This window comes from Polyodon spathula, chromosome 21, assembly GCF_017654505.1.
Source record: "Polyodon spathula isolate WHYD16114869_AA chromosome 21, ASM1765450v1, whole genome shotgun sequence".
Lineage (NCBI taxonomy): Eukaryota > Metazoa > Chordata > Actinopteri > Acipenseriformes > Polyodontidae > Polyodon > Polyodon spathula.
In genome coordinates this window covers 28,836,485-28,857,991 of record NC_054554.1, presented here as the reverse complement: position 1 = coordinate 28,857,991, position 21,507 = coordinate 28,836,485, and the positions used below count along the sequence as shown (strand labels likewise).

At 41.8% G+C, this 21,507-nt stretch overlaps 3 protein-coding genes across 5 annotated transcripts; 1 reads left to right on the top strand and 2 right to left on the bottom strand.

Moving 5' to 3' along the window:
• Positions 1-620: 620 nt before the first annotated feature.
• On the bottom strand, positions 621-11,703 carry LOC121296435 (ADP-ribosylation factor-binding protein GGA3-like). Of its 3 annotated transcripts, XR_005947063.1 has the most exons (18): positions 11,566-11,703; positions 10,287-10,371; positions 9,843-9,918; positions 8,630-8,728; positions 8,095-8,218; positions 7,506-7,609; positions 6,945-7,025; positions 6,503-6,640; positions 6,141-6,222; positions 5,922-6,047; positions 5,242-5,511; positions 5,070-5,143; positions 4,655-4,887; positions 3,998-4,296; positions 3,438-3,607; positions 2,346-2,456; positions 903-2,146; positions 621-671 (listed from the first exon to the last, which is right to left on the bottom strand). XR_005947063.1 is itself a non-coding variant. In XM_041222006.1 (17 exons), exons 1-17 carry the CDS (start codon positions 11,603-11,605, stop codon positions 2,036-2,038), a joined length of 2,223 nt encoding a protein of 740 aa, XP_041077940.1. In that variant the 5' UTR covers positions 11,606-11,703; the 3' UTR covers positions 621-2,035. The 3 variants fall into 3 exon arrangements, 1 of the variants encoding a protein (XP_041077940.1); XR_005947064.1 differs by lacking the exon at positions 8,630-8,728 and having other exon boundaries at positions 11,566-11,701; XM_041222006.1 differs by having other exon boundaries at positions 621-2,146.
• Positions 11,704-12,362: 659 nt separating this feature from the next.
• Positions 12,363-15,348, top strand: LOC121296443 (28S ribosomal protein S7, mitochondrial-like). Its single transcript, XM_041222026.1, has 5 exons — positions 12,363-12,451; positions 12,998-13,189; positions 13,569-13,632; positions 13,922-14,089; positions 14,694-15,348. The coding sequence occupies exons 1-5, from the start codon at positions 12,408-12,410 to the stop codon at positions 14,913-14,915; spliced, it is 690 nt and encodes a 229-aa protein (XP_041077960.1). The 5' UTR covers positions 12,363-12,407; the 3' UTR covers positions 14,916-15,348.
• A 213-nt stretch (positions 15,349-15,561) lies between these two features.
• LOC121296444 (MIF4G domain-containing protein B-like) lies at positions 15,562-21,447 on the bottom strand. Its single transcript, XM_041222028.1, has 6 exons — positions 21,391-21,447; positions 20,012-20,152; positions 19,578-19,687; positions 19,330-19,485; positions 18,888-18,980; positions 15,562-18,582 (listed from the first exon to the last, which is right to left on the bottom strand). The coding sequence occupies exons 2-6, from the start codon at positions 20,091-20,093 to the stop codon at positions 18,355-18,357; spliced, it is 669 nt and encodes a 222-aa protein (XP_041077962.1). The 5' UTR covers positions 20,094-20,152; positions 21,391-21,447; the 3' UTR covers positions 15,562-18,354.
• Positions 21,448-21,507: the final 60 nt, after the last annotated feature.

Sequence of the window (21,507 nt, the reverse complement as noted above, 5' to 3'; positions counted from 1 at the left end):
GGTGGAGTCATTGCTGTACTTTACTATGGCGCTGCCATCATTGTTTTAGTTAATCTAGGCATGGATCAGGTTCAGAAAAGAACCACCATAACATTCACATAGTTGTTTTTAAAATGAAGACACTTTAATTCTTCATGCAGTGGAACAACTAAGAACGTTTAAATTTGTACAGTTTTGTTAGCTTTCTGTCATACTGCACCTCACAAGTTAAGCATCTCCAAAAGACAATAAATATGTTACACAGAACAGCATTTCAGCTTCTTCCATTAAACATGTCACAGTGCTGACAGACAAAGGGCTCTTATAACAGTGCAAGAAATAAAAACGCTGGGGGGGGGTAGAGTGCAGCACCAGCAAAACACAGCATAGCAGCAAACACGTGCTTTCATGAAACCCCCCCCCATACTCTTCCGTCAAACGCCACAGTCCCTCTCTGTAAAGCATTAAACGCTATTTATAAAAGCAAAATGCTAATGTTACAGAACTAGCAGCAAACAACTGAGGTACATTTAAGTTAAAATTAAACAGTGTTACGTATACATTGTGGTACAGGCTAAGCAAATGTAAGGCCATGTATTCAAAGCATATACTCCATTTTATTATTAACTGCAATTTTTTTGAAAGAAGTTGGATTTGAACTGAATGTCAGACAACAGTGAAGAGCCCCACACCTTAACAGTGTGTGCTATTAGAGGTGTGTGCTAATGTTACAGAACTAGCAGCAAACAACTGAGGTACATTTAAGTTAAAATTAAACAGTGTTACGTATACATTGTGGTACAGGCTAAGCAAATGTAAGGCCATGTATTCAAAGCATATACTCCATTTTATTATTAACTGCAATTTTTTTGAAAGAAGTTGGATTTGAACTGAATGTCAGACAACAGTGAAGAGCCCCACACCTTAACAGTGTGTGTGTGTGTCTCAATCTCCATTAAGCTGCTGCTTTTAAAAAAAAAAAAGAAAAAAAATTCATATTTGATATGCAACAGCAAGAAGACTATTACTGACCCTGTTTGACAAAATAACCAGCCTATACAATTCCAGGCAATTCTTAAGTCCTAGTGCTTTTAAATACATTTGCCACTTCATTATGAGTTCAAAAAGCTTTCTATTTGCCTGATATTGGTGCTTGGAAATGACTGTAGGGGTGCTTCTTCCATTTGTTTCCAAGGCTGTAGATGAACACTTCACTGATACTAACCCCTCTGATTCTCTTAAACACTAAAGATACCTAACCTTGATCCCAGACAAAGTAAATGGACCTGCTTATCCTTAAACAGGAAGGAATGTAAATACATTTTAAATAGACAGCAACTTTCACATGTTAAGTGTAGCTAATTTTGCTAACAGCAGCAGCTCTTAAGAGATGCATCTGCCCCGTGACTTCATATCTGGTTTACAAGAACCTCTTGCAGACAGATCCTCTGAACGTACAGTCCCCAATCAGTCACAGCACCATCTCTACACAAGACTGACAGTTACTGTACAGCAGCAATTGCTGTACTTCAATTCCTACCCAGCATTATTTTGAAAAAATAAAAAAATGAAGTTTATTAAATACTTTTTTGGCACCCTGTGCAATGTATCACATGCTATCCTGCCACTCGGCAGGAGCCAAGCAGTACGTTCCTCTTCAGCGGTCTCCGCGTCTCCGGGGGGATTTCTTTCGCAGTTGCAGATAGGCTCTTTTAAAACCATTTTCTCCCCTCACCCTTACACACACTCTGGGATTTAACAGTTCAGTGGGGTCTCCCATTAATGGAACCTGTCTTGCAAATCCAGCCTTTCTACATGTGAAGCCAAGGGCTAAGAGTTTAGGGGAACAGAGTTTTAAAAAAAAAAAAACAAATTGAATTTAAATAAATCAAATGAAAACACAAGTAGAGGATACACAGTGGATTTTGTAGCAGTAATAGCACTTGCCTTCTAAGGAAAAACATTAATGAATGCATTGATTCTGTCTCAGCTATCTGAAGTCGACAAAGTCCCATCCATTACTGTGTCTGGGGGGTCCCGTCCTTCAGTGCCAGTGCTATAGATAACCCCATTTTTCGGCCGGTGGAAACTGATCCACTTCTCCGGCCTCTGTACAGACCTGGTCACCCAGTGTAAACGTCAGCTTGTACCGCAGTCTCACCTTTTCCTGTGTGAAACCAAGAAGGGAAAAGGGTTAAATATACCAGATTTAATTGGGGGGCATCCTGCTGACTTTTTTTCATCGCTTGATACGGTTATGCTGCACCTTCTAACCGTTTCTGCAAGTAGTGCCATAACAAGATGATAGATGCTTTGTGAACATCCATATACTCAGTGAAGGTAACTGGTCAGGACTGGTCACCTACCTTCATTGGGTTTGCTAGCAGCATGACCTGTGTGATGGTGGCTGGGGGCAGGATGGGGTTGAAAGGAGCCAGTTCTGTTTCCGATGGGGGCTGCAGTTTGACCTTCATCGACTTGAGTCAGGGAGACAAAGAAACAAAGAAAGAGACTATTCAAAATGTGCAACTCTGAACTGCCTTACACATTGATCCTAATGAAGAAGAAGAAAGATGTCAACGGATAGACAGGAGCCTGATGCATGGACAAGGTCAGCGTGTGCAGATCAAACCCTGGCAAAGTGCAACAGGACAGACAATAGTCCCATAAAAGCTAAAATAAAGAAAGCAAGCTGCGTAACAAAGACATGCCCAAAGGCTTACTTTGCAGACTGAATTACACAGCAATTAGCTGTTGTGGTTTGTCAAAACATTGAAACAAGTGAATGTCTTTGACCAGGAGGAAACGATTGACATCCATTTGACCTGTATCCTTTTTCCAAAGGCTTGCAGGAGTCGGCAGTGGAATTTAAACAGTTTGTTTGGATAAACGCCGGTCGATCTGAAAGTCTGTCATGTGTTTGGCAGCAGCAGCTGCTGCACGCTAATGCTTTTGGTCGACACCAAAGAAAATAAGAGCATTAAAAGTTGCTCATATCAAGATGCATTTAATCCTATGGCAAGCAGTCAACCACAGAGAAATCAGCTGTTCCAAATATTTAACACTGTCTCTGTTTACTGTTTTGCACAGCAAACATAGTACCGGGTTTTGTTTTTTTCACTGCCACATCAAGCATATTTTTATCAAACTGTGTCAATCTACAGCAGCGCGCACTGCTACAAATAAAGTTCTCCTCATTCAGATATGAACGGCTTAAACTTGTCAGACAATAATAACAAGAGCATGCAAATACAGAGGGGCCTCATAGTGGCATAGTACCTGAAAGGTAAAAAAAATAGCTGTATAAAATTATTGGATTACAGTCTAATGCAATCTGAAATCGGAGGAATGGAGATGCAAAAAGCAAATGGAGGCTGTTACCGTGTTCACCGTGAACGTGACAGAGTGATAGACTGAGGGACACGATCACCACATAATACAAAGAAGCCGACTCTCACCTTGGGCACTGCAGCCTGCAGGACTACGTTCTGGACGGGGAGGGGGGCTGTGTTCAGCATCGACACCACAATCACCAGCACATCCGGTCTACCTGGGGGGCACTCTGAAGAGAAGTGCATCAGCACCCGAACCCCATTCTTATCATAGGCTGTAACAGGCAGGACCTTGCCTGGGGTAGGGATAGGAGGAGGAGGAGGAGGAGGACAGAGATAAGCAGCAGCAGCGTTAGCAAAAATAACAACCTGCATTCGTTCAATGTTAAATTAGCACACACATTTCCAATGAAAACCTACACTTGATTTAGTGTTTAAGGTCATCTCTATATTATACATGCAGCGTTTAATTACAGTGTGCGGCAGGGCGCTATAAAATGATGAAGCTTTTGGAAAAACACACATACGTCTATCAATGCAAGACCCTCTTAAAACAAACAGGACATATTTGGTTTAGTGATCAGTAAAATACTATGCCGTTCAGGATTTTTACTTTTGTTCAATGTTTAAAGTTTCAGAGCTTTCCCAGCCTTGGTACAAGCAGAGGGAGGGTCTCTGGGACTCACTGGGTTTGATGGAGTCCAGCTTCACGTGAACACTGGCAAGTGAAGCATCGGGCCCCCTTGCAGGGCTCCCCTGGAGCGTCGGGTGGAGGGGGGAAGGGGAGCGGAAGAGGGGGCTGCCGGGGGCCGATGAGGAAGCAATGGCCTGGACCATGGCGTGGGAGACAGGGGTGCCCATGCATGCAGCAGGAAGGGAGGCCGTGGTGGCGGGTGGACCGGGGAACCCCAAGACAGACGTGGAAGCAGCATTGGAGGAAGCTCCCAGACAGAACATGGGCTCCGGTTTCAACTGGGCAGGCAGCCTTAATGAGAAGATACAAAACAAAGCAAAAATCATGAAGCCTCGGTGTTAGCTGAACTGGACAAACAACTGGGAAGCCATTTCCTCTTCTGCTCGAATAAGTAAAGACATAGGGAGGGTTTACTTCAAAAAGAGACACATTTGCACCAGAAAACCACTTATCAATTATAAGAACAATACATGCAACAAGCAATTTCATTTTTAATCATTTTGTAACATTAAACTGTGTGGTCTCCCCCTCCCCTCCCACAACCTCCAGTATGCACATCCCTGCATTAGTAACATACAATCAAACTACTCGACACTTCAAATTGACAGTTTACCCTGCAAACTGATCAGACTGGGAAAGAGTGATTTACCCCACTGGCTCCCCCAGGTCCAGCATGCTGAGATCCTGCAAGGCTTGATTCCCGGAGTGAGGTGCTGCCTGCAGCCCAGCCCCTGGGAACAGGAACGGGGCCGGACCGGACTTGGGCAGGGAGGGAGCGGCCGGGTAACTACAAGGAGCAATGCGGGACACAGGGGCTGCAGGGAACATCGGCCCAGCAGACAGAGGCTTGCTGTTAAAGAAGTCTAACCCGCTGTCGGAGGCCTGGGAGATGGAACGAGAAAATCAAAAAGTCTATCTAGTACATTACAATACTTGAAGAATAATAATAATTACACTCGCCCTGGGGGTTCCAATACCCCACCAGGGGCTTTTTAAAATTTTAGTCAAACAAAAAAAGACACTGGAAAAAAAAGGGCTAAGTCTGTGGATGCTTGCAGTGTTACCTGTAGTGTGGTCCACTGTCTGTTAAGTGTACCCTCCTTTCCATTAGTCAAAGTGGGTACTGGATCATTTAACCCTGCAAAGGAAGGCAGGCAAGCATTAAAATACCCTGTACTTGTAACACAATGAAGCACTTAAAGGTGTACAGCGCAGTACTGGAGAGCAGGCAGTTACCCAGAGAGAGCAGTTCCTCGTCCAGCAGGGAGAGGGCGCCGCTGGCCTGGGGGGCTGTGTTCTTGGTCTGACTGGAGGATCGGCTCCGAGAGGAAGCCTGCAGGTGAGGGGGAGGGGGTAGGACTGGGATCGCTGGGGCCAGCAGCGGATTTGCTGGGACTAGGGCTGGAGCGGGTGCAGGAGGCGGAGCTGGCTCTGAAAAGGGTGGGCTGGGAATGTCGAGCTCATCCAGGTCAATCAGGGTCTCTGTGTTTCTGCTACCCTTACTGCCTGGAGAAGAGAGGACAACACAAAACCTTCCATTGACTTGTGTGATATTTTTATATATAAAACAAACAAAATGTAAGCTTGAAAAACAAGGCGTGCTACACCTGTATAACAATTCAATAAACACTGTGGCTTTGTTATTATCTGACTTGCATGTAAAAAAATAAATAAATAAATAAATACATAAATAAAAATGACATTCAAATATTAGGGAAGGACCCTTCTAAATTATAGCACACATGAACTAAACAAATTTATTTACTATTGAAATTTGGAAATATTTTTTGTACATCAAATGTATTAATACAACAATACTCAGACGGCCAAAACAAATAAACACAAAATCACATGAATAAAAATTAAAGCGAAACAAATATAATTTACATCTCGTACTGCAAATAACTGTGACGAACCGAATTTACTGTCCGTATTTGCTGATCCAGGAAGGTCAGTCTCTCCATTGACAGCCTGTCCTTCAACAATCTTCTTGTAGGAATTTATTCCACGTGACAGATCATCGCTTGCTTGGAGGATGTCACCTACAAAACAAAGCAGAAACCCAGCGTTCAATAACGTGCAGGCGAAGAGCGGCGGCGATGTGGCTGGCAATTCCAAGACAGCCGCAGCTTTACCTAAACTGTTGTCGTTGTCCTCCGTCTCCGTGGCTAATTTGAATACATTACGTCTCATCTTGTCACAGCGTTCGTACAGCTCCTGGAATACATAATGCATATATATATATATATATATATATATATATATATATATATATATATATATATATATATATATATATATATATATATACACACATATATATGCATGGTTAGTTAAATGTATAATCTTCGACATAAACATCAGAGTTGATAATGTTGCATGGTCACTTGGTAGGAGATCAACAGCAGAAGCTCATTTAAACTTAGAAAATAAAACACTTCTATGCCAGCAGATTTGTGCCCCTTCATAGCCTTGCAGCCTTCAGAATGACACCTGCCTTTATAAGCTCTCGGTCTGCTTCTGAAGACTCCTCTCTGTTGAAGTGGGTCAGCATTTCATTGAGGAGCTTCACGTTGTTATTGACCTCCTCCAGTGCGTTCACGCGTTTCGTTACCTTCTGCATCCGGGCTTCGTCCTGCAGAGAGGACGGAGAAGCACACGCTGCAGTGAGAGCGCCTGCAGAACCTCCGCTGTCTCCTTATCACCATTTAATAATGCTTACTGTAACATGCACACAGCGCTGTGATTGTGGAGCTGGAGCGCCATGCATTAACATCAAAGTTACCTTCCTGATCACATTCATTTTGCTCCAGGTACACGTATTTAAAGAAATGCAGCAGATGTTTACAGCGTAGCTCCAGTTCCTGCACCAGTAGATTTTGCTCCATGTTGCTGTGTTCTTGCGCAGTGTTACAGTCCACCCCACGGCACTCTCTTACCTCTTTCACCATGTTCTTAATGAGCCTGTTAGCCTCCTGCAGATCCTCTGGGTTTTTGCTTTTCAGCAGCTCAGCCAGCAGCTGCAATGACAGCAGGCAGCAGACACCTCACTCAAAACAGCAACTAAACACCTGGAGGACTCAGGAATCAGAATCTTTACAGAAGCAACATCACCACCTCCTTCATCTGACAATCTGCTCTCTGAAGCTGCACCTTTCCATCATGTTTAGTGGGAAGAGAACACAGTGCTGTGGAAATAGTTCATCATATTGAACAGGATTTACAGGATACTGATTTTAGCGCTACACTTTTGTGAATGAAAGTAGCCGAAATATATATTTACCACCAATCAATATCTTTTTTTATACCCTGCACCATGAGATGTGGGGTACAGAAACAGCGTGTAAAAAAAGACATAGTAAGTTTTGGATATTGCACCATAAAGTTAATACACCCTCTTATTTTGTGTAAGTTATTGTGCAAAAAAGAAAATGTATGGAAATATCTGAAAGAGAAGTCTTCTCAAGGTCTCCTTGTTGCATTGTCCTGGCAGACCCCACCTTACTCTTTTCTTCATCCTCGAACACTGGGTTTTTGGGGCGTGTCGGGGGTGATGGAAGGAGAGTCTGATCTACAGGTATCTCTGGATCACAGGATACAATACCTGGAAGGACAGACATGCAATTAGTGTCTAAACATTTAACACCAATATTACATAATAAAATGAAGACAGCCTGGCTGTAAAATACACTTTAGAATGTATCGTATTATACACTGTCAGTAGCATGTGTGCTGATCAACCAGTTGTGCTTGTTAAGAGTTTTTATTTTATTTTATTTTTTTTTTTTTTTTTTACAGTAAAACACATTTAAAATGTCTTCCCATGCCTTTATTACTGTAAGCTTGGGGTTGGTATAGGTATCCAGAGACCACTACAGGGACAGAAATAAGACTCCCATTGCAAAGCGGTTTGATACATTCCAGGTTTCAATTTAATAAGACACGCCCGAGCTTGTTACCTGCATATTGTGGCTAAGCAAGCATGTATTAAAACCTGAAATGGGTGCAGCTACTATGCAACAGGAGTCTTACTCCCATCCCTGCGCTTGCTGAGGGACAGGAACGAAGGAGTGAACGAGAAGCTCATACCTTGCCTCTTCAGCATCTGATAGGCCTCGTTAATTTTGGCTTCGTCCGGCAGGGCCACTGCCCAGCTGTACAGCATTTCAACGACTTTCCTCTTCACCTTCTCCGACACCCTGTCACCAAGGTACTGAAACGAGAGCAGAAAGGACAAAGCACTTACACGGGTAGGGTGGCTATGGGGCTCCAGTTTCACCAGGACAGTCCTTTTTAACCTCACAATCCAATGCATTCAGGTAGCTGTTACCCATTTCTATCTTTTAAGAGATGCAGGACTAAGCTGTGCCAAACCGTGTAAGTGAATCTGGAGTCACATGGTCACCCTCGGCACAGGGCTGCTGTGACAACAGTTTACAGCTGAAAGATAATTTCCTAGCTTGCTTTATTGCTCTATCATGTATACAGTCAAGAGAAAGGGCTGATTACTCAGTTTAGGAGGGGCACAGTAATCTGATAGTTCTTGGTTGTTTTTTTTTTCCTTCTGCAATTTATTCCTCCAACAGTGTAACAGCAACTAAAACAAAACCGCCTGCAGACTTACTTTGGGCGAGACTACTTTGATTAATTCATTTAAAAATCGAAATTTTCCAACTTCGTTATGGAATCTTCTTCCACAGTTCTTCATGCAAGCTTCCAACACCTGAAATGCAACACTTTCACAATTATTCAACACAAACAATATTAGCACTGCAATTATATTTTTACAGGAAGAACAGTAAATGTATTTTAACTGATCACAAATCCAAAAAAAATTGCACTGGGATTCGATTAAATACGATGTGGATGTATACACCAGTATATGAAACTGAACAGAAAGCAGTGCATGCTCAAATATAAATCGGTGGTGTCCCCCTGCACCCCCTTGTGGTAACTCTGTGTACTGGCTTCTTCTCATACTCGGGAGCGACACACCAAATCTCATCAACATTTTGTTTGCTAAAGTGCCTTATTGTAATAATGACACTTATTTTAGTAAGACCCTTTTCTTTTCAATGCATGCATTTTCTATTAACCAGAACAAGATCATTAATAACAACCTACATTGCATTAAATATTTTAATAACGTTAAAGTGATAATAGATATGAATTCATAAACCGTACATAACTAGAAATAAATATTCAGAGCCCCTCTGCTAACAGCAGATCAAGATCAGGCAGAGTCACTTCATCATTGTGGATCATCTTCGGAGAGCCAACACAGCTCCCATTGTCCGCTCCCAACATTGTGTCTCAATTGGTTACGTATGCAATTAGATTTCACACATGCAATGTGAAAGGAGGAGGTCAGTGGAGGTTGATCAGACAGATGGGGCTGTTTAATTGAGAATCATATTCATATATAATTATATATACACACATACACACCACTCTGTAAAATAGAGGGATTTTAAAATGTAACCAGCAGCTTTTCAGCTGATACTCCCAGTTGTTTCTGATGTGGACCTATGAGCTCCTTGTACAAAAAGTGATGGTGAAACACACCAAAAACAAGGTGCTAATAACCCAGGTACCAATACACTACAGCACCAATAACCCAGGTACCAATACACTACAGCACCAATAACCCAGGTACCAATACACTACAGCACCAATAACCCAGGTACCAATACACTACAGCACCAATAACCCAGGTACCAATACACTACAGCACCAATAACCCAGGTACCAATACACTACAGCACCAATAACCCAGGTACCAATACACTACAGCACAGCCATGTGCCAGTGCTTAGTATGGGACATGGCTTACTTACTGTCAATGCCTGAACTGCCTCCCATTCTTGTGGGGACTGGATTTTATGAGCCACCAACCTCACCGCTATCTGTGGACTGCAAAAAAACAAAAAAAAAAAAGAAAGAAAGAAATATATAAAAGTGACATGTTGTGACGAGCCACACCATCTTCCTTGCAGACTCAGTTTTGCTTTGAAACAAAAATCAGTTTTATGCTTATTCTCCGGGCATCTCTGTGCAAGAAAGGGGTACGGTTTCTCTTTGTTGATCAAGCATGGTCTAGGTTATCTACTGTATATAATTGGGTTTATGTGAGTTTTTATTGTCATAAAAAATGCTGGATTTTGAGCTCTACCTTCAATTTAAAAATAAAAAGTGAAGCATGCATCTCTCCACTCAGAAACAAAGATCTCTTTGTGTCTACAGTAAACCCAGCACATCCACAACAGTTCCAGCATACATACCCTTCTAATTCTTTATTGATTTGATCACAGAATCCTATAATGTACTCCCAGTCCTCCTGTCTGTTGGAGGGGTTAGTGGCTTTATCTGGGGGGTAAAGAAAACAAAAACTTCACTTATATCTGAGCATCAAAAGAAACTTATCACTGATATTTGGATAAAATTCACTAGATGTGATCGAAAAACGACAAAGTCTGTTTTAGAGCAGGTGCAGTGACTTTTTATTGTGCTGATTAACAACTGACATGACGAAGATGCTGCAGAATAATTTGTCGATCTTGGACAGGTGTAATGACTCTTGGTCTCCCAGTTCGTGTCCTGTCATTGACAGAGTCTGTCTGGTTATACCGTCCTGACAGGTTTGAAACTGCTGGCTGAAATTGTGGCATATTGTTTTTTTTTTTTTTTTTGTGATTTTCTTTATTGCTTTTATTCAAGCTTACAATTCAACATCTGAAATCACTCCATATCCAGCGTCCAATGAACTGCCTCGCTAACCAGGTGATTAAATGCTTCGGTCACAGTCACTCAAGCATGGTGGCACGGGCAAGGATGAAGAAACCAAAAATATTTCGTCAATGTCCATCATTTGTATACCTTAATTTTTTTCGAAAATAAATGTTATAATAGTGATGCGTTTCTTTTGAGTCTCGGTATATTTTGTTTCATCTTTAATCCCGGGTAGGATGGTCAGTTGAGCATGACTCGCGTTTAGAAATGGATTGACTCCTTAATACATTGGAGAAAATGAAATCCTATTTCACAAGCAGCACCTGTCTTGCTCAGTGTAGGGTGCCTCTTCTGAAGGCTCGTACACACATAGATAACTGTACTCAACACCCGAATAACGACGTCTGTTCTGCAGTACTGACAGCACAAAAATTAACAAAAAAAAAACCTTACTTCGGTACAAAATGCAAATCTATTCTACGTGGCAACAGAAGTGCACATGAATGGCGTGATTTTAAACAAATACTTGACATGCACGTCTATGAATGGGGCATGCTGGACAGTTTGTATAACCCATTTCATAAGTTTACAATTGAGCAGGCTTCATCAAAGACATCGGGCATTCACAGTACAGTGTTTCGGGCTAAGACTACTAGGAACACAGTTAGGTTTGGTGTTTATGAAGCGAAAGCCGGTTATAAACAGTGCAGGCAGCAAGGTGTCTCTCTCAGAGACAGCAGTTTAGGGCACCACCTCCGTGCACGGTGGCACCCTCTGGAAATGTTTAAAGGGACCGGCGTTGTCACTTGTATTATTTTGCTGTTTACTCACTGAGCCAGGACTCCAGAGTCTCTCCTTCCGCGTCCGCCATGTTCACAGCCCAATGAAACCTCGCGAGAGCTCAAACCCACACGAGAGTTTCCTTCTGTCGCCGCACCTCGATTAACCCCTCGCCTGCTGGAGACGATTGGATCGCTTTTTAGTCGTCTTCTTATCGCTGTGTTTTATTGTACAAACGCAAAGACAGGTAGCAAGACAGAAGTTAACAGATACGGTCTTATTCCTGCCAGTTTAAATAACACGGACTATCCAGGAAGAACTATCGCCAAGCCAATCCATTGTACTGGACACTGATTTACCAAACGCGTCCCTAGTTTGCCCCCCTTGTCCAGCAGGGTTCGCTCCAGAGCCAGCGGCAACGCATTTCAGCCTAACAACTGCTTAATTAAACAAACAAACAAACAAAGATGCGTTCTTGTAATCGTATCAGGCTTAGTTATCTACAGGAACTTGCTGCATTTAAAATAATTGTATATGAAATCTCTCTCTCTCTCTCTCTCTCTCTCTCTCTCTCTCTCTCTCTCTCTCTCTCTCTATATATATATATATATATATATATATATATATATATATATATATATATACATATATATATATATATATATATATATATATATATATATATATATATATATATATATATATATATTTTTTTTTTTTTTGTATTGTTTTTTTATTTTTGCATATCAGAGACAGAAGCAGCAGTGGATGGTGCTGGCAGTGCAAGGTTTTTGCACGGCGAGTATTGCAGAAGTTAGTTTAGCTCACGACAGTAGGGGCAGATTTCGGGCAGTAGGTTGGTAATCCGCTTGGGTCCTCAGACCAAATCCAACATGGCTGCATCCATAGCGAAGTTCTTGAGACCGTGGGGTCCTGGGTAAATGTTTATTAATATTATTCTGTGTGAATAGGAAAAAGATCTATATTTCTGTATTTTATCTATGTGTTGTTGTTTACTAGGAATCACTTGTATAGTTTAAACTCTGAAATGCCCTTCGCTGTCACTTTTAAAATGTGTTCTGTGTTGAATCTACACGGTAAGGTCAAGTGTAGTTCAAAACGTATTAAAAAAAAGGCAGAACAAACAAACAAACAAAAAAGCATTTAAAAGCAACACTTTAGTTATCATGAGCACTGGAGATTTTTTTTAGTTAAGTGATATATCAGTGATGGAAATACGACTCCTATTGCGTAACGGGATTACGCAGCCCATGTTTTACTACGAGCTGGTTTATCCCCAGTGTGTAGGTTAACAAGCTCAGGGATGTCTCCGCAGTAAAACCGGCAGTGGATTAACTGCTACGCAACGGGAGTCTTCGCACCACCCTGCTGTGTATGTGGGCTTTGTCACTGGCCTCGTGTGTGCAGTGCAGTGGATTTGTGAGACCCCTTTTACCGGGCTGTGTGGGTGATTGTGTTCTAGGGTTCTGCCGGTGAGATGGACCAGGTACAACCCCTATTACCTGGAACCCGAGCCCGCTAAGGAGGTGTATCGCATCCCCGCCACGGAGCTCACGGACGAGCAGAAGGCGGCACAGGAGCTGAAAGCCGTGCGACCCATTAAGGCGGCCCCGCCGGGTCTCACCAGCTCTGTATTCAGCGACCCCACAGTGAGGTGCGGACGGGAGCAGTTTGAAACATTCACCCCTACACCTTAAATAAATTAAAACATGTAATGTTAACCCTTTGGTGCATTAAATATAAAAAAAATAGCTGGACACGTAATACACATCTTTCATTGAAGGAAGGAGGATGACATCATTATTATTAATTAGTATTTGTTTATTTAGCAGATGCCTTTGTTCAAGGCGACTTACAGAGACTAGGGTGTGTGAACTGAGAGTCAGAGTCCCTGCTTTGTAACCAGTTACTGTGGCTTGAGAATTGACTGGTTTATTATTACTGAGGAACCCATTCATAGCAGTGCACCCCTTGGGGTCGATGTATGTTTTATATGTTTTGTTTCCAAGTCACAATTTCTTTTCTGCTCACAGTAAATTCGTTAATATGATGATGCAAGATGGGAATAAAGTGCTGGCCAAATCCATTATCACAAAGGTAAATCTGTTCTTCCCATTGGGTGGGGGGTGGGTGGGAGAGCAGGCAGTTACTTTGTGATAGCCACCGCAGTCCATTGCAGTCCTATAACCTTGATGGAACTGCTTGATCAATCTGAAACATTACTCTACAGGGCGGAGAGTATTTTGAGGTTCGCACACGTATAGAACTGCAGCCTACTGTTGCCACCTGCTGTTGCACTGGCTTGCATTTCCCAGTATAACTGCTACTCATCTACTGCCAGAGTCATTGACATCGCTTTCTAAATGTTTGGTTTTTCTTCACCTAGACATTTGAAAGCATGAAGAGGAAGCAGGTGGAGAAGTATCACAAAGCCCCAGCAACAGAGAAGGAGGTGATTGAGTGTAACCCGTACACTATCTTCCACCAGGCTCTGGAGAACTGCAAGCCTATAATCGGTCTGATCAGCATTCAGAAAGGAGGCAAATACTACCAGGTAGGCGGATCCTGGAGTTGTCCGGGTTGCTGTCTGTCCTGTGGCTTGTTTAACCTTTTCTTAATGTCGTATTCAGCTTCGATGGGGTTTTCATTTCTGTCGACTTGACTAAAGCCTAGTGCAGCAGCAACCCTAACCTGCATAGTATATTTCGGGGGTGTCCTGGAAAAACTTGATAACCCACATTTTAAATGTTCTTTAGATAAACTTTATGTGCAGTATCATGAGGGGGAAACTGACCATGTGGATGACCAGATCCAACCTGTCGGTACATTTTAAACCCCGTTTTGTGCGCCTCATTGCAAAAGTTGGCGTCATTTCTATGTGTGGGACACGTATGTCCCTTGTACCTTAAAATGTTAACAATCAAACACAATTTGTGGAAAACTGAAATGTTTGTGTGTTACCGAGTTTATCGACCATGTGTTTTACATTTTCCAAAATACACTGATAATATTACACATACTTGAATCTGAAGTTGAGGGATGTCAAATTTTTCCAGGACAGCTCTAATTTGCAGTGTGGGTAATACCAAGTTATTTCAAAGCAGTGTTCGTACTGTAGCAGAGAGCTGGTTTTGATGCAAAGTTCTGTTCGGTTACAGGTTCCCACGCCGCTGACTGACAGCAGGCGACGCTTCCTGGCAATGAAATGGTTGATCACGGAGTGCCGGGACAATAAGCATCGCCGCACCCACATGTACGAGAAGCTGTCCCAGGAGCTGCTGGCAGCCTTCATCAACGAGGGCAACGTGATCAAGAGGAAGCACGACTTGCACAAGATGGCAGAGGCCAACAGGGCCTTCGCACACTACCGCTGGTGGTAGAGCCTCCAGAACAGGAACTGCGCGTACCTTACAGAAGAGGAACTGTAACAAGCTGTCACGTCTTCATCAGCTTTGGAAGCTGCAGTCAGTTTGACTTTTGACTTCCAGCAGCGGATCAGGTGGATGTTTCCATTGTGTGTTTTAGCGAGATGTCACTAACGCCACCTTTTTGGATTTTTACTGCTCTTTGTCTGTCCGCTGGTTTTGTAGGTCAGCCCTAGCGCCTTTTCTCTCTGGAGCAGTTAGCAGGTTTCTGTATTTCTGTTTGCACTGTGTCTTCCAAGTGCAATCAGGTAGTCGTCCTGTGAGGGAGCTGTGTTATTGCACACCTGCAGAGGTTACAATGCAGTACATGACTCATGCAGAGGTTACAGTGCAGTTCAGATTGGAATATTTCTTGAAGAAAATAAAGTTTACTGCTGTCTTTACCACACATCAGGCAAATTGTATGTTTGGTTCTTGTTAATTATCTGTTCTGGACCAGAGGTTTAATTGCAGCCAATTTGAATGAAAAGAACTGAACCAAAACAAAGCGACCCAGATAGAAAAGAGGCTCAGGAAAGCTACAGAGTGGGTAAGAATAAAATGCCCACTTTAATTCTGGCACTTAGCAACTCTCTCTACTAAAACTACATTGTCGTCTTAAAAAAAAAAAAAAAAAAAAAAACACACAAATCATTCAGTAGTTGGAATCTATTCAATTAATTACCAGTTCTGGATTGAACAGCCCTTTCATAATTCCCTCCCAGGGCAGAAGCGCGTTCTTGGCTTGGGGAGTGCTCAGATTCTCAAAGGGACTTTTGTTTCCTTAAGTGAATGTGGGTAAGTTTATACAGTCCTGCACTGCAGCAGTGGGGAATGCAGACAGCAATGCAAACATAAGGTAGCAATTTCATATGCTGTAAAAGAGGTTTTTCATATGCCTTAATTATTAATGATTAAGTTCTATATAGCATGTTTTTTTTGTTCTTTTTGATGCATGTTAATAAATATACTGTACTTGTAGAAAAGTTTTTAAGTAAGTTCAAGCCAACAGAAGCACCACATTTTAACCATTTTATTTTCATAGGCATCAAACACAAAATCCTCAATGCATCAAATCCTCCACCCCATTTCTACAGCCTAAACTCAGTCTTGGAACAGAAAAAAAAATAAATGAACATGTTCTAGTTGTAAAAAAAAAAAAAAAAAAAATGTACTTTACATGTTCTTATGAAAGCAAAAACATTAGTAATAATACAACTCTTAGTGCTTCCCTTTATTCAGTATGAAATATAAACCATGGAAACTATTAGCCTATGTAGACTGATCCCTCATACTAGACACAGCACACCAGCTGCCCTTTAACTTGCATTAGCACAGAAGACATTAGGATGCTACAGGAGTGATAACCAAAGTTCTGAAACCCATGGCTTCCCTTTTATTAGCAGAAGCATCTCTCTCAGTGGTTGGTCTTCCTGTATTGAATGAATTTAGAACAAGCAAGTAGTTTAACTACAGCACTGGAGATGAACGTTGCTACAGCTTGCTGGCACCTGATGCATTTCTTCACTTTAGTTCAAACTCACTTGGATGGTTGAGCTACAATCCGACCCACAGCAGAGTTCAAATTTAAAGTAGAAAAACAATGGAGTATGTTTTCAGGAAGGGGATGGGCCCCAGATAATGTTCACACAATTGAAAAAGGTAAGATAATCTCTTAAAAAGCCTTGGTTATCCTTCAAATGCACACAACACTGCAAGACAAAAACACTGTCTGCCAGGTTGGGGAGTCTTAAACACCCAGAATTCAGTATTTAGTTCATTGATCAGGTAGCACAGTTAGGATCCATTTAACCTTACACAAGAGGAAAAAAAAGAAAACATCTCAAACGAGAAATAAGAGAATGATGGCAGTAAAACCAGCTTTCCTTTCGTGCCAGGTATCCGGTACTTGGCATGTGGACAACTTGGGATTGATATTGTAGAGACACGTTTGCACTGATTGTTCAACTGATTGACGAACAGTGGCTTCAAAAGAAGTAATTTGTTACCACTGTGAGACGCTCGTTTTAACAGAATGCTGCTAATTGCAATTTTGATCAATGATGTGCTGGGATTGATTCAAAGGGAATGGGAAATTGATTTTAAAATGGAATTGAAAAGCAGCAACTGACCCCCACCCTGATCCTGGACCAGCACAACTGTGAAATGGCCCTGAAGTTGATAATGGAAACAAAACCCCACGTGGAAAACGTAACAACATTTCTTCTTACTCCAAATCAACAATAACAATTCTTTAAATTTTTGTGTGTCTTTTTTTTTTTTTTTTTTAGCACCAGACAGTGATTCATCCCCGAGTTCATGAAAAAAAAAAAAAAATCAACTTCTGTATCAAAAACAGTGTAGAAAAGTTAGAAGAAAAAAGAAATCCAGGTCAGCCTATTCCTAGATCTGTGTACAGCAACCAATCACTCCCCAAAACAGGTATATGAACAGAGTATTGTATGTACTGAGGCAGTGAAGAGCACCTCCTTCTGTCAGCATGTATTTGAACCCATGACCTGCCAAACTAACCAGGGCTGTTACAAAACTACATAGCTGCAAAAAGTACAGAGCTTGAAGTATTTTGTATACAAGGAGTGCTGCCCACCACTTTGTATTGGCTTGCCTCTCTGTAGCTGCTTTGGAACTCCCAACTCAACCAATAGCATGCAAAGATAGCTGGATATTGCTGTTCAGAAGGGGGCGGGTCACAAATTGGTAGGCTGTTCAATGTTACAGTTCATTAACAGACGCAGCCAGATTTTTTTCCCCCACTGTTAAGTGCTACAAACTTGTGTAATTAACACTCAAGTTTCAAAAAAGGCAAACCTGTGATTAAAGATCTGCTGGACACATGCATGCAAAGTGAGAAAAGTTTCACTAAGCCTGCAGCACGGTTACAGCAATCTGTTTTGGTTTGACTCAGCTGGTGCTCAGCAGTCACAGTGATGCACTCTGGGGTTTTCTGTAGGGTTAGAGGCATCAGGAGTCAATCCTGTTGGGGCTGGTTCAGAAAATTTAAGACTTTGTGTACTGTAGAGACATGTGCACACTTCTTATATCTGAAAGGCATACACTTCATGTCATATGTGTTGAAGCAGACAGTATACCTGCAGCTGTGAAGGAAGTTTAAGGATGAGAGCCACTGAAACGTGCTGAATGATGAAATTATTGAGCAGTATTTTAACATCTTGAATCTTCATTTAGTGGCCAAAAACCAACTCCTTCACACACCTGATACTGCACTTAGGTGCAACTAGAAGCTAAAAGGTTTTCGCCAAAATGTGTGTGTGCTTCACTCTATTGGCTTGTAGTTATACCTAGCTGGTCTGGACTTTGAGAAGATCTCTTTCCCTCACCCTTGCCCCGGTGTGATACCTGCCATCTCTAACCCCTGCCCTGCTCCCGTCCCTCCTCAGTCCGTGAGCTCGCTGTAATAGTATTTCTGTCCCGTGTCGCTGAGCCGCCAGCCCCCCGCCCTGAACTCCAGGATCTCCAGCAGCAGGAGGCGTGCCAGCGAGCTGAGCCCCTCCTGCAGCAGGAAGCCGTCCCGCAGCACGAAGAACAGGTCGTCCATGCGCTGCACGTCCATCTTCTCCAGCTGATCCCCGATCCGGTGCAGCTGCAGCACCAGGCAGTCCACCTGCAACACAACCATGCATTAAATACTGAATAACATTTGAAGTTTTGGACACACACACATATATATATATATATATATATATATATATATATATATATATATATATATATATATATATATATATATATATATATATATATATATATAATATATATATTGCTTTATTATGGGGACAAAAAATGACATCCCCATATGAGGTCACCATGTATGAAAGGGTGAAACATTTCTTTTCAAACATTTTGTACGCATTAAGCATTTTGAATTGTTCTGCTGTGCAGAAGCAGAACCGAGACCCTCCTCCTCACCTCCTCCTCGTTCTGCAGCGAGTCCGCCTGACCCAGTCTGAAGAGACAATCATACACAGGGTGGACCAGCGCCATCATGGGCATGTTGTTCACCTGGAACCCAATAACAACACGGCTGTCACCCCTCTGGGGTTCTGTTCTGTGCCGTCACACTGCAGGCTACCTTTTCAAAAAGGAATCATTTCATTTTACATTACAACGGTAGAGGTTTTACACATACAAAATGCAAATAACACACTTTGCGTACTTAAATGGATCTTCTTGTTATTAATTTGAGTACTGTACTTCTAAGAATGTGTGCAGCAAATGCATAGCTGTTAAGATCTCACAAACCCAGCTGTCTTGTTTAGCTTAGGCTGCTTGGCGTTTCAGAAAAACATTTTTTTATGTGCAAAAGAAGCAGAGAAAGAAACTGTTTGAAGTGGGGTAACGGCGGCGGCACCTTGAGGTAGTCGAAGACATTGCAGATGAAGGTGACGTAGCAGACCCACTCCTGCAAGGACCTGCTCCGAGTCTCCTCCCGGTTCTTGAACTCCTGCTGCAGCCGGTTCAGGAGGCTCCTCCGGAACACGTTGGAGCCACTCTGCTTGGTCTCTGCCTGCGAGGGGAGCCGGGAAACAACAAGCGTTACAGCTCTGCGCCTCGGCTCCCGGGAACAGAGACGGCAAGGAGAGGGTCTGGAGGCATTACCTGAACGATGGTGAAGCAGATCCGGCCGGCTTCTTTACTGAACCCCTGATCCTTCAGAGACTGATCCACAATCACCGTGGCCACCTTCTCCAGGTCCACCGCACCGGGCTCTACGGAGGAGGGATCGGTACCAAAACACACAGGGATCAGCCAGCGATCATTACCAAACACTCACAGCAAGCGAAAGAGCTTCAGATGCATCCAACACTCACAGCCTTTAAAATTCTCTTCTACTCATGGTGGAAGTTAGAGGGAAAGCAACAGGCAAGCTGGAAACAACACTGACATACAAGGCTGTTACTACTGAACAATATTTAAATGTACTCGTTTAAAAAAGCTCTACCCCCCCCAACGAAAAAGCTCACGTTTGTACTTTAGATAATTCAGTATAAAGAGAGCAACAATGAACCGAAAAGCAGTCTGACCGAGCTGACCTTTCAGCGCTGTTTTTAGCAGCTGCTGTGTTTCCGCATCAAAGGACTGGATCTTGTACTCCTCCTTGTTTGAATTATCCATGGTTTACACACACACTCTCCTCCTGCAGGGAGGGTAATAGCACCATAAACTGGAACCGCCTGAAAAACAAAAGATCAAAACTAGAATTATAAAAGATTTGTTTTGTTTAGTTATGCATTATTTGCTCGTGCAAGTGCGGCTTTCTCTGCAAAAACTTGCACACACACACACGATAAGGGTGGCATTCACATCATGGCAATCGGTGGCATTCACCATCAGAAAAAAAAAACTCGTGGCAAAAAACATGAGACACTCTGCTGGTGAAAGAGACCCTGGGACCCCTCTGTGAGGCAACGTTACCTGTGACTCCCCGGGTATTGTGAGGGATGTTTCCTTCGGCATGAATGCCGAAATAACCTTTCCTACAAATAAGTAATGATGTCGTAATGACAGGGTTTTATAAAATAAATATATAATTATTATTACATCATACGTGTAGTATATATGTCTTATATCATATATGCACTTTAGATATATATATTTATAATATATATTCCAACACCGAATAATAGTAGAGGTTGTGGCTTTGACATTCTCCTGGTGGTCATTGCAGTGTGATATTGTTCGGTTGAATGTGCTTTGAAAAACACAAAAAACGTGGTTTTTTTCATATATATGATGCGGTATAAGAAATTAAAATGTACATTACATCATAATTATACAGTGCTCCTAAAAGTTTTCTTCAGCGCCAGATAAAGCCTGCATTGTACACAACTAGCTGCGCAGTTCATGAGTTCAAATTTATATTTGGCTTGTATTCTAAAAAGCTTTTTTTTTTTTTTTTTTTAATGGTATTTTAATTTTAATAATAAGTGTAGTAATGCTTTTAGGTCTGAATATTTCCAGAATGACAAGAACACCCAACCTGCGTTAATAATACTTTGTACCACAAACAATATATAAAGTTCTGAGCACCTGTCTAGTTATGTTATTATTATTATTATTATTATTATTATTATTATTATTATTATTATTATTATTATTCTGCACAGTACCCTACTCCCGCAACTTTGCTGTACAATTCATAATTTGTTATATATATATTAACATGAATATCACTTTTTCGTTTCCAAAATTCTACAAATTCACACCCGTGCATTTGTTTTTGTTTTAATAGGTAAAACCAAAACTAACATTTAAATCTATTCAAAACTAACAGAACACACAATGAAACACACACTACAAACCGAATTGCATTATTTAGAAAATAAATAACCGCACCAGCCCATAAAAAAAAAAAAAAATAAAAAAAAAAATCTTTTAAAAGAAATAAAACAAAGAAAAGCGTTTCTCTTACTTTATAATCCGAGCTCCTGTCAGGACACAAAGACTGCTGACATCACCTAGAAGACTCTTCCTCCTCGCTTTGTCACTTCCTCGTGTTCTCATTAAAATATCCGGCATCAGTGAGCTG

Excerpts from the sequence above, each read along its gene's own strand:
- LOC121296435 (XM_041222006.1), bottom strand. The coding sequence starts at position 11,605 with ATGGCGGACGCGGAAGGAGAGACTCTGGAGTCCTGGCTCA. Across the intron at positions 7,610-8,094 it reads TCAGATGCTGAAGAGGCAAG|GTATTGTATCCTGTGATCCA; the intron begins GTATGAGCTTCT and ends CTGTCCTTCCAG. Across the intron at positions 5,512-5,921 it reads AAATACGGACAGTAAATTCG|GCAGTAAGGGTAGCAGAAAC; the intron begins GTTCGTCACAGT and ends TCTCTTCTCCAG.
- LOC121296443 (XM_041222026.1), top strand. The coding sequence starts at position 12,408 with ATGGCTGCATCCATAGCGAAGTTCTTGAGACCGTGGGGTCCTGG. Across the intron at positions 13,633-13,921 it reads CCAAATCCATTATCACAAAG|ACATTTGAAAGCATGAAGAG; the intron begins GTAAATCTGTTC and ends TTCTTCACCTAG. Across the intron at positions 14,090-14,693 it reads AAGGAGGCAAATACTACCAG|GTTCCCACGCCGCTGACTGA; the intron begins GTAGGCGGATCC and ends GTTCGGTTACAG.
- LOC121296444 (XM_041222028.1), bottom strand. The coding sequence starts at position 20,093 with ATGGATAATTCAAACAAGGAGGAGTACAAGATCCAGTCCTTTGATGCG. Across the intron at positions 19,688-20,011 it reads GCTAAAAACAGCGCTGAAAG|AGCCCGGTGCGGTGGACCTG; the intron begins GTCAGCTCGGTC and ends CCTCCTCCGTAG. Across the intron at positions 18,583-18,887 it reads CGCTGCAGAACGAGGAGGAG|GTGGACTGCCTGGTGCTGCA; the intron begins GTGAGGAGGAGG and ends GTTGTGTTGCAG.